The sequence below is a fragment of the Rhea pennata genome, chromosome 10, assembly GCF_028389875.1.
Source record: "Rhea pennata isolate bPtePen1 chromosome 10, bPtePen1.pri, whole genome shotgun sequence".
NCBI classification, from domain to species: domain Eukaryota; kingdom Metazoa; phylum Chordata; class Aves; order Rheiformes; family Rheidae; genus Rhea; species Rhea pennata.
Genome location: NC_084672.1, coordinates 22,066,930 through 22,080,433, shown reverse-complemented (window position 1 = coordinate 22,080,433; position 13,504 = coordinate 22,066,930). Strand labels below are relative to the sequence as shown.

The 13,504-nt window shown below is 67.9% G+C and overlaps 2 protein-coding genes across 7 annotated transcripts; one reads left to right on the top strand and one right to left on the bottom strand.

The window, feature by feature from the left end:
- The first annotated feature begins 979 nt into the window (after nucleotides 1-979).
- CPLX3 (complexin 3) lies at nucleotides 980-3,363 on the top strand. The gene is made up of 3 exons (XM_062583922.1): nucleotides 980-1,140; nucleotides 1,596-1,683; nucleotides 3,139-3,363. The coding sequence occupies exons 1-3, from the start codon at nucleotides 980-982 to the stop codon at nucleotides 3,361-3,363; spliced, it is 474 nt and encodes a 157-aa protein (XP_062439906.1).
- Nucleotides 3,364-4,389: 1,026 nt separating this feature from the next.
- ULK3 (unc-51 like kinase 3) lies at nucleotides 4,390-13,393 on the bottom strand. Of its 6 annotated transcripts, none has more exons than XM_062583505.1 (16): nucleotides 13,286-13,393; nucleotides 11,240-11,380; nucleotides 10,836-10,956; nucleotides 10,499-10,603; nucleotides 9,713-9,856; nucleotides 9,185-9,267; nucleotides 8,667-8,822; nucleotides 8,467-8,572; nucleotides 8,150-8,190; nucleotides 7,755-7,857; nucleotides 7,367-7,431; nucleotides 7,121-7,199; nucleotides 7,005-7,045; nucleotides 6,726-6,773; nucleotides 6,575-6,629; nucleotides 4,390-5,856 (listed from the first exon to the last, which is right to left on the bottom strand). In XM_062583505.1, the coding sequence occupies exons 1-16, from the start codon at nucleotides 13,385-13,387 to the stop codon at nucleotides 5,840-5,842; spliced, it is 1,407 nt and encodes a 468-aa protein (XP_062439489.1). In that variant the 5' UTR covers nucleotides 13,388-13,393; the 3' UTR covers nucleotides 4,390-5,839. The 6 variants fall into 6 exon arrangements, with proteins under 6 accessions (XP_062439489.1, XP_062439490.1, XP_062439494.1 ...); XM_062583506.1 differs by having other exon boundaries at nucleotides 7,005-7,042; XM_062583510.1 differs by lacking the exon at nucleotides 10,499-10,603.
- Nucleotides 13,394-13,504: the final 111 nt, after the last annotated feature.

The window sequence follows — 13,504 nt, the reverse complement described above, 5'->3', positions numbered from 1 at the left end:
CCGGCGTTCAGGGCACAGGACCCTCGGGGTTTGGGGTGCAGGACCCTCGGGGTTTGGGGTGCAGGACCTTCAAGGTTTGGGGTGCAGGACCTCCGGGGTTCAGGGCGCAGGACCCTCGGGGCCCGGTAGCCCCCTACCCTGGGAGCCCCCCGGCCCCCCCCCCCCGGCCAGGCACCTTCCCCACGGCGGCGGCCAAGCTTCCCGGCGCTCCCGAGACCCTCCGAGCCTCGGGCGGGCCGGGGCGGCGGCTCCTCCTCCTGCCGGCGGCGGGGGACGGCGGGGGCCGGGCCGGGCCGGGCCGGGCCGGGCGGGAGGCGGCGCCGCCGCCCGCCGCGCACACACCGGAGCTGTCCGCGCCCCGGTGCTGCAGCTCCGCTCCGCTCCGCTCCGCTCCGCTCCGCGCGGGCGCCGCTTCCCGGCCAGCCCGGCCCCGCCATGGGCGACGGAGCGGCGCGGCCCCGCTGAGCCTCGCTGACCCGGGAGCTCCGCGGATCCCCGGTAACCCCGGCCGCCCCCCTCCCGCCCCGGTCCCCGGCAGCTCGGCTCCCCCGCAGCTCGGCGCCCGGCTCCCCGGCTCCCGAACCAACCTCCCCGGCGTGCCGGCCCTCCGGCGCCTCGGTAACCCGCACCCCGGCTCCCCGCTAATCCGGTTCCCCATACCCCAGCTCTCCGGCTCCGTGTAACCGGCACCTCGGCTCTCGACTAACCTGATTCTCCGGGCTCCCCCATAACTAACTAGTCACCCCGGCTCCCCGCACCCCGGGCTCCCCGCAGCCCGAGCTCCCGCACCCCAAGCTCTCCGGCTCCCCAGGCTCCTCGGGCTCCCCGGCTCCCCGCACCCCGGGCTCCCCTGGCTCCCCGGCTCCCCGCACCCCGAGCTCCCCGGCTCCACGGGCTCCCCGGCTCCCCACACCCCGAGCTCCCCGGGCTCCCCGGGCTCCCCGGCTCTCCGCACCCCGAGCTCCCCGGCTCCCCGACCATGGCGTTCATGGTGAAGAGCATGGTGGGGGGGCAGCTGAAGAATCTCACGGGCGGGCTGGGTGGCGAAGAGAAGAGCGAGAGCGAGAAGTCACCGGCCGAGGCGCAGGGCATGACCCGCGAGGAGTACGAGGAGTATCAGCGGCAGCTGGTGGAGGAGAAGTGAGTGCGATCGGGAGCAGGCAGGGAGAGCCGGAGGGTGGGCAATGCTGGGGGGCAGCACGGCCCCGAGGCAGTTTAATGAACCCCCATAATCCCTTAATCCACTTCCTTGCCTGGGAGACAGGATTGCTTTCTCATTTCAGGCTACATTTCCCTGGTGCTGCTGTTGTGGGGAGGAAATGGGGGGTCCGGGGTGTCGTGGGGCACCTGCTTGGTGGGGATGGAGCCGACCGAGCCCCGGGGCTGCAGGGAGCCTGGCCACCCCACAGCCACCTGGGGCAGACCCACCAGTGCCAATCCCAGCGGTGGTCCCGCTGGAGCCCGGAGCTGCCTGCTCCCTGTGCAAGCCGGGGAGGGGGGTGGCATGCACCGGGCAGGGGGGGTCCCATGAGCCCCAGCTCCATCCCAGGGCTTGGGGCCATCACCCACTAGTAACTGCATCCTGTGGTTCGCAGGATGGAAAGAGACGCCCAGTTTGCCCAGCGCAAGGCGGAGAGGGCCACATTCAGGTCCCACTTCCGAGACAAGTACCGGCTCCCCAAGGTATGACGGTGCCCGGAGCGGGGAGGCTCGCAGGGAGCAGATTCCCCCGCACGGCCCTCCCAGGGGCTCGGTGCAGGGGGCCGTGGGGGAACAGGCGAGACCCTCGCTCCACAGGGAGGGGAAGGGCACTGGATCCCCTGGCAAGGGCCAGCACCGGCTGGCTGGTTTGTAAGCTACAAAGCCCGAGTTCAAATCAGCTACCCCAAAAAGCCTCCTTTCACTCAGATCACAGCTTCTTCCTTGGCCCCTTCCCTTCCTTCATGCCCCCGAGTGCCTCAAGCCAACTGCTCACGGTGTCCCAAACGGTGGCACCCCTAACGCACGTCCTCTGGCTCGCTTGAGCCCCCTTTTGCCCCCTAACTCCAGCTCGGTGAGAGCGAGCCGCCTTCGCTCCCAGCCCCGTCGCAGCGAGCACAGCTGAAGTTACACCTTCCCGGGCAGATTAGCCGGCTCCTCTGCCCAGCCCTCCCCGGATTATTTGGCAAACGTTTCCTGGACGATCTTCTTTCGGATCTTCTGCCCAACGAGCGATTCACTAGAAACAATCTAATCAACTCCAATTCAGCCTTTCTTGGACTTACCACAAGCTCTTCTCCCCCCAGACACCCCCTTCATTCAGCACGAGCCTTTCAGACTCGCTCGGTGGTGAATACTCTAAATTGGAGCGGGGCTAATTTTAGTTCGGAAAGGTCGGCCGAACCGAGGGATATTGTTCGCGTTGTTTGAACTTGTTTGTCCGACCTGGATGAACACCCCGGTCTTCTTATGCCCATTTTCCTGCCAGGATATAAAAAGCTTGAGGATTTGTTTTCCTCTGCTGAAAGGGAAGAAAGGCAGAATAGATGAAAAGATGGAGATTTTTTTATTTTTTCCTCCAGGGGAAACGGGGATTTGTTCAGACACGGCCCCCAATCCCTCCGCTGCTCTCTCGTGCTTGAGATGTCCCTTCTAATTTTTAGACAAGTTGCTTCTGCTCATTACTGATCCCGCTTGGCAGTTGGTCTGCCTCTCGCGGCGTCTCCCAGCGGCTCTTTGGCGCGGAGCTGACCCTGATCCGATCTCCAGCGGGCACGGTCCTGGAGCGCACGCGTGCCCTAAGGGGGTGCCTACACCTCTCCTCGTCCAGCCGAGCGCTCCAACACGAGCTGAAAGCCTGTTCCTAGCATCAGCGCGCCCCGGTTTCCGTGCCGGCTCCTGCTCGGCCGGTTGCCCGCTCGGCCCGTTGGCGCGCGGGCTCTGCTCCGCCGTGTCCCCCCCTCGGCGTCAGCAGCCGCGAGGGACGGAGCTCGTGGGCGCAGAGCGGGGGACCGACCCCCGCGGGCGCCGCGGTGCCAACAGCCCGCGGCCCCGGGCGGGCGGCCGCGCTCCGGGGCTCCCTCCCGAGCCGGCGGGAGCTTCCCGCGCGTGTCGGTGGGGGCCCCGCACCTCACCCTCTCCCGGCCCCCCCTCCCGCAGAACGAAACCGATGACAACCAGATCCAGCTGGTGGGAGGCGACGTGGAGCTGCCCAAAGAGCTGGCCAAGATGATCGAGCAGGACAACGAGGAGGAGGAGGAGAAGAACTCCGTTATCGGGCAGCTCAGCAACATCCAGAACCTGGACCTCGAGTCCCTGAAGGACAAGGCCTCGGCCACGCTGGAGGACCTGAAGCAGTCGGCCGAGAAGTGTGCCGTGATGTGACCCGCCGGAGCCCCCCCCCCCGTGCCCGCCGACCACGGCGCCGTGGGGCACAGCTGGTAGACCCTGACCCCCCCCCCGAGCTAGCCCCCGGCGTGCCGTTTCTGTCCCGTTTTCATTCTCCGGCCCAGGGCTAGAGCGGAGAGCAGCCACCCCGCCCCCAGCGCCTCCCCCCGCGGCCCCGGCTCCGTCCTCCGACGGGGAGCGACGACAACGTCCCGTCCCCGCGCGCGGGACGGCTGCCGCTTCGCCCTCTGCGGGGCCCTCGGGGGCTACGGCGGGGCCCGTTTCACGGGGCCGGCGCACGGCGGAGGGGGGGGTGAAGCCCGGCTCTGGGCCTCTCCCTGTCCCTTCCAGGAGACAAAAAAAGAGAGGAAAAAAAAAACCACTGTGCGTAAGGGAGAAATGCCTCCTGCTCTGTCGTGGTGTAACCGTGCGCTGTTCTCCCTCGAGTGTCTACACCTACCGTGCTGTCCCCGTGCTGCGGTACTGTTATAACCGGTGGAATAAATACCAGGCGATGTCTATGCACTTCTTTCTCCCTCCGACGCTCTGTTCTTGCCTGGAGAGTCCTCAGCACCCGCAGCTCCCGGAGCGCCTGCGCCCTCGCGAGCAAAAGCAGCCTGGGAAGGGGGGGAGCCCGCGGCGAGGGGCAGCCCCCGCGGCGGGGACGCCTGGAGCCTCACCGGGACCTTCACGGGGCACCGGGCAGGCTTCAACGTCGCCGGCTGGAGCCTCTCGCCGAGCCCCCGCTCTGCCCGAACGGCCCCTCTCCCGGCGCAGCTCGCCCGCGGAGCGGCGTTTTCACGCGGGCTCCTGCGAGCGCCTTGCTCCGGCGCCCGTTTCGTGTAAAGACGGACACGACGGGAAGGGAAGGTCAAGGCTCCCTTGGGCATCTCCGGGGGCAAGACGGAGCTGGGGGGGGGTGGGGGTAACGCGGTTAAAGCCGGCGATAGCTACAGGAGGGCAGGGGGTCCCCTTCGATATCGTTTTGAGCCCTTCCAATGCACAAAAGAGAAACTGGAGGACTTGGAGGAAAAAAAGGAAAGGTATTTAATAGAGACAATAAATTACATTCCCTGGAAGTACAGCAGGTTCGGAGGAAGGCCCCCTGCTTCACGAGATGCGCAGACCCCGCTGCTCCCGTAAGCGACTTGTGCCCTGGGCACGGGCACGGGGGGTCCGCACAGCGCTGGGGGGTCGCCCCGGTCAGGTCCCCGCTCAGCCTCGCGGTGACGGAGGAGGAGGAGGAGGAGGGGGTGGGCTCGCAGGACCCGGCGATAGCCAGCGCCAGCCCCGAGCGGGGAGCAGGGCTGCGGGGCAGCAGGCGCTGGCGGCTGACACCGGCTGTCAGCTGGGACGGAGCAGCGCAGCCGAGCGCTCGAGGCCGGAGACGGGGCAGCTGCGGCGGGCGCAGAGGTAGTCGGTGCGGCGCCGAAGGCACGGCCGCGGGCTCCTGCCGCGGGCTCCCCGGGCGGCGGCGCATCCCGGTCCTGCTTCCCACCGTCTCAGCTGCCAACGCCGTCCCGGAGCCAACGGGCCGCGGAGAGAAACAGCAGCGGACGCGAGCTCCGAAAGCAGACGCAGCCCTCCGGCTCTGATCCCCGCTGCAGTCAGAGGTCCGTAAATATCGCTGATTTTTTGACAAGATGCTGCGAAGCATTTTTTCCCCCGTGGGTGCGAGCTGGCGCCCGTGTGCTGCTCTGCGCCAGCCACATGCTTCTCCTGTGCCCGCTCGGGTCAGGACAGAGCCGCGCGGGGGCCAGCGCCGCCGAGGCAGAGGGAGGATCTGGGGGGAAGATCGCCTCCGAAAGAATTTGAGCGGCGATAAGGAACATCCAGCCGAAAAGGCAGGAGACGTGCACGGCCGGCGGGGAGCCTGCACGCAGCGGGGGGAATTCTGCAGGAGTCCAACGGCAAGATAAAAATACTCATCCCGTTTTAGCCAGCAGAGGGAATTAGAGTGGAATAACCCGCCTGCTGCGGTCACGGGAGGCTGCTTCAGCAGACGTTCGAGGCAGGGCCCGCGGGGAACTCCTCATGACGGAGAAACGAGTTAACATATCCCCGAGGGGCAGGGGCAGATGGTCCTGCACATCCACGCGCGAGGCTCTCTCCAGGGAACGGAGAGCCAGGGCGAAAGGATCGGCCGGAGCGAGCGGGGAACGGCAAGGAAAGGCAGCGCTGCCACCTCCGCCATCCGGTCGCCCGCCCCGGCCTCCCCAGCCGCCGGCAGCGCAAGGAAGGGCGGAGGATCCCCGACGCCTCCGGCGCGAAAGCCTCTCCTTTCCTCCCCTCCGACGGCCGCGTGCGCCGCGGCTCGCGCTGCCGCGGGGGCCATCCCGGGGGGGCGGCGCGGGGCTACGCGAAGCCTGGCCGAGCCGCGCACCAACCTGGCGGGCGAGCGCCCGCGTCCCGGCCCGGCCGAACCGTCCCCGCCGCGGCCGTCGTCGCTGCCGCCGGCCGGCTCCCCCGGGCCTCACTGCAACGTGCAGGCTGCGCCGGGAAGAGAGGGAACGCAGTCACCGGGTTTGCGGGTGGAAAGGGGCCGCCCGCCGTGGCAGGGCCGACGGGGCGTCCCGGGCACCGCCGAGGCTCCCCGGGCAGCGCCGAGGCTCGGGCAGGAGGCTCTGAACTGGGTTATTTTGGGCTTGGCCAAGACAACTGTGAAATCCTGCTCGCGCTGCCCGTCCTCGAGGGACAGGGCTGGAAGCCCCGGCTCTCCCCGGCCCCGCTGGCTTTGGGAGCTTATTGCCGAGAAAGCACAGGATTAAAATAATAACCATAAAGCAAATGCGCCCCCCACTCCCCGAGGGCGCAGGGAAGGATTTTCAGGTCAAATGGGGTGGTCTGAGCCCTTCAGATCCTCCCCACTGTAACTCCACTCCCTGCCTGCCCCAGAGGTGATGAGAGCACCACTGAAAAGGCTCAAGGGGAGGTGAAGACCTCAAAAACCGGGGACAGGGAAGCAGGGACAGGGGCTGCCTTCTGTGTCCAACAGCTCTGTCCCTTTTATCGCTGGCAAAGGCACAGCAGCAGCCTTGGAAAGAGCCCGGGTTTCCCACCAAGCAGGACAACCAGGCAGGGCCCCAAGGGAGGCTGCTTTCCCGGACCCCTTGGCCAAGCCCCCCCCCCCCCCCCCCCCCCGCTCCTGACAAGGGCAGAGGGGCCAGCGCCTCTGGACGGGGACAGGCAGGGCGGATGCCGTACTCACAGCTCCGGACGGACTCCGCCAGCGCCTCCTTGCCCATGGACTGCGCCTCCCGCATCTGCGACGAGAGAGGAGCGTCGTCCCGCCTGCCAGCGCCGTCGCTCCCCCCCCAGCACGCCCAGCCCACGGCCAAAGCCCTCCCAGGCAGCCCTACCTTGATCTGGTCTTTCAGGTACTCGGCTCGGGCCATCAGCATCTGGATCTGCCGGAGACACGCGCGACGTCCTTTCAAAGCGATGCCAAGGGGCGGGGGGCACGCTGCCCCGAGGCCGGGCTCGGCCCCGCGGCGGGGACAGCCATTCGACCCCGGCAGGGTTTGCTGACCCGCTTCTGGCAGTCGCGTTAGCACCCAGCACTTGGGCAGCCAGCGGCCATCCCCCGCGGGGAGACGGGCTCCAAACCCCCCGTGCCAAAAAAGCACGCTGGCACCCACCTCCGCGTGGAGCAGCTCCCGTCTCCTCCCCGCCGGCTCTGCTGGAGAGGGAAGACGTGCCGTCAGCCGCGTGCACCGGCCTCCCCCCGCCCGGCCCCACCACGGCCACAACTCACCAGCCAGAACGAGCAGCAGCTCGCCCAGGCTCTGCTGGTAGAGCTCCAGGGCGTCCCCGTCGTCTTTGCCCTCCTCCTCCTGCAAGAGACCCCGCAGGATACCGTCACGCGCGGGGACGCAGGCTGGTGGCAGGAAGGATGCTGGGGGGAGACGCGAGTTCCTTCTCCACCTCGGTTTTCTCTTTCCCCCTCCGGAAACTCCTGGTCATTCACAGGGCGGAGGGAGCCCCCAGGTCTGGGACTCACCTTCGCGATGGCTGCGGAAGCCATCTCCAGCGCAGCACAGAGACGAGGCTTGTCCTTGGCCATCTCTGCAAGGAGACATTTTGGGACAGGCATCACGGAGCAGCCCCGGGCTGCAGGGAGAGGGGAACTACTCTTCAGCCCCAAACCACGAGAGACGTCCTCTTTCTGCTACATCGACCTCCCCCCCGTGCAACTCCCCCCTCCCCAGCACCTTTCTACCCTTCTCAGGTGAAACTGTGCATCACATAACACACGCTTGGGGCGCGTGGGAGAGGAGAGACGGTCCCCGCACCTTGCCAGCCTGCGGCCAGGCAGCGGGGAGTGATCTCTACGGGAGCCTCAGGATCTGCTCCCGCCTAGCAGGGGTCCGGGCCCACGGGAACGATACCTCTGAGGATCTGCCTGGCAGGGTTTCCCTGCTGCAGGAGACTCTTGCTGTCGCACATGACCAGCGCTTTCAGCTCCTCTGCCCGGGAGATGTATTGCCCCACCTGGTGACAGTGGGGTGGCAGGTTCAGGGGACTCTGGGGGGCAGCCCGGGGGGCAGCATGATGAGACGGAGCCAGGCCACCCTCTTCCCCTCCACCCCTTGCCTTGGGAAAGGTAGCAGAGACCTAAAACTCCCCAGTACAGCACCAGGCATCGAACACACATCACACGTTGCCTGGCAGTGCACGGGGGGACTCTGCCCACGAGAGAAGGGCAGGGACCTTGCAAAGCCAAACCGGACAGGGAAAGCAGGCAGCGCCATACCCCTTCCCCCCCCCAGACCGTTTTGCTCACCTTTGCCCGGATGGCTTCCTTCCGGCGAGCGTCGCTTTCATCTGCGGGAAAGAGCGACCGAACTGCAGAGGCCAGCGCTTGCGAGGGGCTGTCCCGGGATGGGCTGGCTGCAGACGGGCTGCCGGCCTCCCCAGAGCACACGAAACCGAGCCCCCTCCCCTCTGCAGGGAGCGCTCCGCTCTGCCCACGACCCCCCCTTGACCACAGCACCCCGGTTCTCCCGGGGTCTGCTCCTCCCCAGCGCGGAAACGTGCCCTGCTGCAGCCAGCCACCCCCTTCCGCGGCCCTGCATCCGGGTCGACAAGGGATCAACTCACAGTGCAGAGCAGGCACAAAATACTCCAGGGCTCTGCAGTAGAGCGAGAGCGCGGCTGACGCATCCCCCTCCTGGTCCTTCTTCACCGCCTCCACCACCAGGCTGGTCTGGGGAAGCGAGCCGGCGCCAGGGTCAGGGCTGGGCTCCCGGCCCCGCCGGCTCGCAGACCCACGCCATCGGGAGCCCCGCGCGCCCGCTCACCGCTTTGCCGAGGCTCTCCGGGCTCGGCATGTGCTCCATGTCCACGAAGGGGTGGGCGAAGAACTGCTCGAAGGAGATGCGTTTCAAGGGGTCCCTCTCCAGGAGGCGTTGCAAGAGATCCCGACACTCCGAGGAGAGCCGGGGCCGGCTGGGCAGCTGGGGAGGGAAGGGGGCTCACCCCACGCTGCTGCTCCAGCCGGCCCAGGCCGGGAACCGCTGGCTGCGGGGAGCCCGATGGCCCCCAGCACGGACCGCAGGCGACCCCTTCCCACGCCGCAAACCCGGCGCTGGCACGGCCCTGCCAGGCCGCTGCCCGCGGGCTGGCCCGCGCCGCCCCTCCGGACTCGGCACCGCTGCCCCGGGGCGGCTCAGCCCCGTCCCCTCTGCGGGCTCCGGGGCCGAGCCTGCGCTCGGCCGGTTTTTAGGCGGCTGCGGGACAACCACGAAATCGTCGCCCACGAGGCGGGACCCGACCCCGCGCCCGTCCGGCCGCCCCGCGCGGCGGCAGCCCACCTTACCTCGATGACCCGGTCGCTGCGGATCTTCTCCTCCAGCTCGGCAAACGACCTGGAGGCGAAGGGCGGCCTCCCGAAAAGCGCCTCTGCGAGGGAAGACAGCGACCAGGGTGAGGCCAGGGCGCCGGCACCCAGCCAAGGGGCGAGCGTCTCCCGGGAGCACCCTTGGGTCCACCTTGGCCCGGGAAGGGGACGCTGACCCCGAGGGCTGCTCTGCCCCCTGGATGGGCCCTACGCTGGGTCTGGGCAGGGGGAAAATCACAGTGGGGCTGCAGCATGTTTCGGTGGAAGGGAGGTGCCCAGGGGACCTCAGGTCCAGGCACACAGGAATGATCGGGGCTCCTTATTCTCCTGGACTGTCTAGTGCCCGGTGAGATCCCAACTTCCAACCCCACCGTGGGGCCGGTCCCTTGGTTGTAACAGGCCCCTGGGGCACAACGGGGTGCGGGAAGGTGAGAGACGGAGCAGAGAAAACCTCCCTACAGGGAGCAGAGCCAAGCAGTAAAGGCCAGTAAGAGAGTCGAGGCCCACCGTAAAGGATAACGCCGACCGACCACAGGTCCGCCCGCGCGTCGTACTGCTGGCAGCACACCATCTCCGGCGCCATGTAGAGCGGGGAGCCCCGCAGGACGTGCTTCTCGTCCCATGGGGACATGTACTGAGCAAAGCCAAAATCTGTGGGGTAGACACGATGGGGAAAGCTTGCCGGAGCTGCAGGGGAAGGGATCGGCTCTGCAAGGCACTTGCGCCGGGCTAGCTGCTCTGCTTGGGGGACCAGCAGTGGGAAGGGTTTTCCCCATGAAGAGCAGCCCAGGTGCAGCCAAAAGGCTCCTTGCCCAACAAGGTGGACAGTCTTGGACTAGCCACTGTCTGGAGAGAGAGGACTGGTCCCTGCTGCCCTTCCCGGACAGGACCCGTGGGAGAAAGAGACCAAATCTCCTTTGGGGACAGCAGTGGGCAGCTCTGGTGCTCCCTTGGTCCTGGTGCCGGGGTCCATGACTCAGCCAAGGTCCAGGAGGAAGTAAAAGAGGAGCTCGGGGAGACACCACCCCGCAGGGCCCCGGGACACCCCATAAGACAGCTCCCACAGCTCCCTCCCGCAGCCTGTCTCCTGTCACACGCCCGACACAGCAAGAGGCTCCACAGCAAGGATGGGTTCAGGGACCCTCCTCTTCGGCAGCAGCTCACGCCTCTCTCTGCTGGGCACCTCCAAAGGACATGCCCGCTGCAGCTGAGGAGCAGCTCGAGACTCCCCTCTCCCCCAGCCCCGGGGAGCAGCACTGGCGCCCACGCGGGGCCCGGCCCCAGCTCTCCCACCTGCCAGCTTGAGCTGGGGGTTCTCTGGGGCGCTGAGCAGGATGTTCTGCGGCTTGAGGTCCAGGTGGGAGATGTTGTGATCATGGAGGAACTTGAGGGCACAGGCTGGATGAGCAGAGGGGCACGTGGCAGGGGGGGGACGGCATCTCCGGTCCCCTCGCTGCCAAGCCCCCTGCCCCATGTGGACAGTTCCCAGCTCCCCTGCATCCCCCAACTCCTCCAAGCCCTGCAAGGGTCTCCAAGGCAGAAAGGGCCCAGCGCTCAGACGGGGTTGGTCATCTCCCAGCAGCATACTGGCGAGGGCCGAGAGAGCGGGGGGCAGCGGGGAGCTGCTTACCAAGCTGCTGCAGGAAGATGCGCGCCACCTTCTCCGGGAGTATCCTCCGCATGCGGATGAAATGGGAGAGGTCGCCCCCGGCGCAGAACTCCATGATCAGGTAGATGTGGTCACTGTCCCACTGCAAGGTAAGGTGACCCTGTCACGCTGCCCTGGCTCGCAGGCACACCACCCATCAGCCGTAGCAGGACCCACGCCAGCTCTCGGCGTGGCAGTCTGCCTGGACCGGTTCACCCAGCTGCTGGGCCAGGACCTGGCCCCAGCCCTACACGAACACGCCCCTGTGGAACCTGGAGCCGAGGCCGAGCTGAGGACCCTGCAGGATCCAAGCTGGACTAGCTGGCATAGGCTCATGGGAAGCAAGTCCCTGGAAAGAGCGAGCCCTCGCCCCAGGGAAGCCCCACCTGGAAGTCCTTCAGCTCCACGATGTGCGGGTGGCGGATGGTCTTCAGGATCTCAATCTCAGTCAGCAGGTTCTCCACAGACGCCCGGTTCAGGTTCTTCTTGTTGACACATTTGATAGCAACCACCTCGCGAGTGTTCTTCTGCGGAGGGAAGGGATGCCACCTAGGGCCAGCTGGGACCAGCTCTGCACGTCCCCACCAGCACCCGTGGCCTTCGTAGCCCTACCAGCCACCCAGAGACGCACGTTCCACAGGGGGACATAGACACCCCTCCGCATGCTGCCTTGTAGGTCCAACGCAGAGGCAGGGAGGAAAACCGAGGCATCCCAGCGGTGGGACACCCGGAGTGGGGCCAGCGTTCAGGGACCGCTTTGGAGTGCGGGGGCATGGGAGTATCTGCTTTGCCTTGCCCCAGGGAGCTGCCAGCCCCACATGCCTTGTGCCCTCACAACATCCATCCCCGGCCAAGCTGGGGGCACCCAGGGGTGGAGGAGGAGGAGGAGGGAAGGGAGGTAGAGAGTGGTGGAGTGTGTGTGTTTGTGGGGGGAGAATGGAGTGGGTGAGTGCATGGGGCCTCACTGACCTGCTGGGCCCAGACAGGGGTCCTACAGGGAGGTCCCACATGGAGGACTGTCAAGGGGGTCCCATGGGGGGGGGGCAGCAGGAGGTCCCACATGGAGGACCGTCAAGGGGGTCCCATGGGGGGGGGCAGCAGGAGGTCCCACATGGAGGACCGTCAAGGGGGTCCCATGGGGGGGGGCAGCAGGAGGTCCCACATGGAGGACCGTCAAGGGGGTCCCATGGGGGGGGGCAGCAGGAGGTCCCACATGGAGGACCGTCAAGGGGGTCCCATGGGGGGGGCAGCAGGAGGTCCCACATGGAGGACCGTCAAGGGGGTCCCATGGGGGGGGCAGCAGGAGGTCCCACATGGAGGGCTGTCAAGGGGGTCCCATGGGGGGGGGCAGCAGGAGGTCCCACATGGAGGACCGTCAAGGGGGTCCCATGGGGGGGGGGGCAGCAGGAGGTCCCACATGGAGGACCGTCAAGGGGGTCCCATGGGGGGGGGCAGCAGGAGGTCCCACATGGAGGACCGTCAAGGGGGTCCCATGGGGGGGGCAGCAGGAGGTCCCACATGGAGGACCGTCAAGGGGGTCCCATGGGGGGGGGGGGGGCAGCAGGAGGTCCCACATGGAGAACCGTCAAGGGGGTCCCATGGGGGGGGGCAGCAGGAGGTCCCACATGGAGGACCGTCAAGGGGGTCCCATGGGGGGGGGGCAGCAGGAGGTCCCACATGGAGGACCGTCAAGGGGGTCCCATGGGGGGGGGCAGCAGGAGGTCCCACATGGAGGACCGTCAAGGGGGTCCCATGGGGGGGGCAGCAGGAGGTCCCACATGGAGGACCGTCAAGGGGGTCCCATGGGGGGGGCAGCAGGAGGTCCCACATGGAGGACTGTCAAGGGGGTCCCATGGGGGGGGGCAGCAGGAGGTCCCACATGGAGGACCGTCAAGGGGGGTCCCATGGGGGGGGCAGCAGGAGGTCCCACATGGAGGACCGTCAAGGGGGTCCCATGGGGGGGGCAGCAGGAGGTCCCACATGGAGGACTGTCAAGGGGGTCCCATGGGGGGGGGGGCAGCAGGAGGTCCCACATGGAGGACCGTCAAGGGGGTCCCATGGGGGGGGGGGGGCAGCAGGAGGTCCCACATGGAGGACCGTCAAGGGGGTCCCATGGGGGGGGCAGCAGGAGGTCCCACATGGAGGGCTGTCAAGGGGGTCCCATGGGGGGGGGCAGCAGGAGGTCCCACATGGAGGACCGTCAAGGGGGGTCCCATGGGGGGGGCAGCAGGAGGTCCCACATGGAGGGCTGTCAAGGGGGTCCCATGGGGGGGCAGATGGGAGGGGTCCAGGAGGGGGTGTCCCCGCAGCCGGAGGTCACGGGGGGAGGCAGGGGCTCCCGCACCGGGGGGGGGGGGGGCGCGCACGGGGCGCCCCGCAGAGGGTGCTGCACGGCGGGGGGGGCCCCGCGGCAGGGCCCGGCCCGGCCCTACCTTCCTGTAGGCCTTGTAGACGGTGGCGTAGGTGCCGCTGCCCAGCCGCTCCGTGAGGATGAACTCGTCCAGGCGCGGCGGCGCCCAGCCCGCCCGGGCCATGCCGCCGCCGCCCCCCCGCGCCGCGCCGCCACGGCCACGGCCACGGCCACGGCCCCCGGGGCGCCGCGCCGCCGCTTCCGGCCGCCCGGCCCCGCCCCCTGCCTGGCCCCGCCCCCC

What these genes read in the sequence shown, in the direction of transcription:
- ULK3 (XM_062583505.1), bottom strand. Translation starts at nt 13,387, where the DNA reads ATGGCCCGGGCGGGCTGGGCGCCGCCGCGCCTGGACGAGTTCATCCTC. An exon ending in TCTACAAGGCCTACAGGAAG is followed by an intron (nt 11,381 to 13,285) that starts GTAGGGCCGGGC and finishes TTCCCTCCGCAG; the next exon opens with AAGAACACTCGCGAGGTGGT. An exon ending in CTTCCGCAGCCATCGCGAAG is followed by an intron (nt 7,200 to 7,366) that starts GTGAGTCCCAGA and finishes GGTCTCTTGCAG; the next exon opens with GAGGAGGAGGGCAAAGACGA.
- CPLX3 (XM_062583922.1), top strand. Translation starts at nt 980, where the DNA reads ATGGCGTTCATGGTGAAGAGCATGGTGGGGGGGCAGCTGAAGAATCTC. An exon ending in CGGCAGCTGGTGGAGGAGAA is followed by an intron (nt 1,141 to 1,595) that starts GTGAGTGCGATC and finishes TGTGGTTCGCAG; the next exon opens with GATGGAAAGAGACGCCCAGT. An exon ending in ACAAGTACCGGCTCCCCAAG is followed by an intron (nt 1,684 to 3,138) that starts GTATGACGGTGC and finishes CCCCTCCCGCAG; the next exon opens with AACGAAACCGATGACAACCA.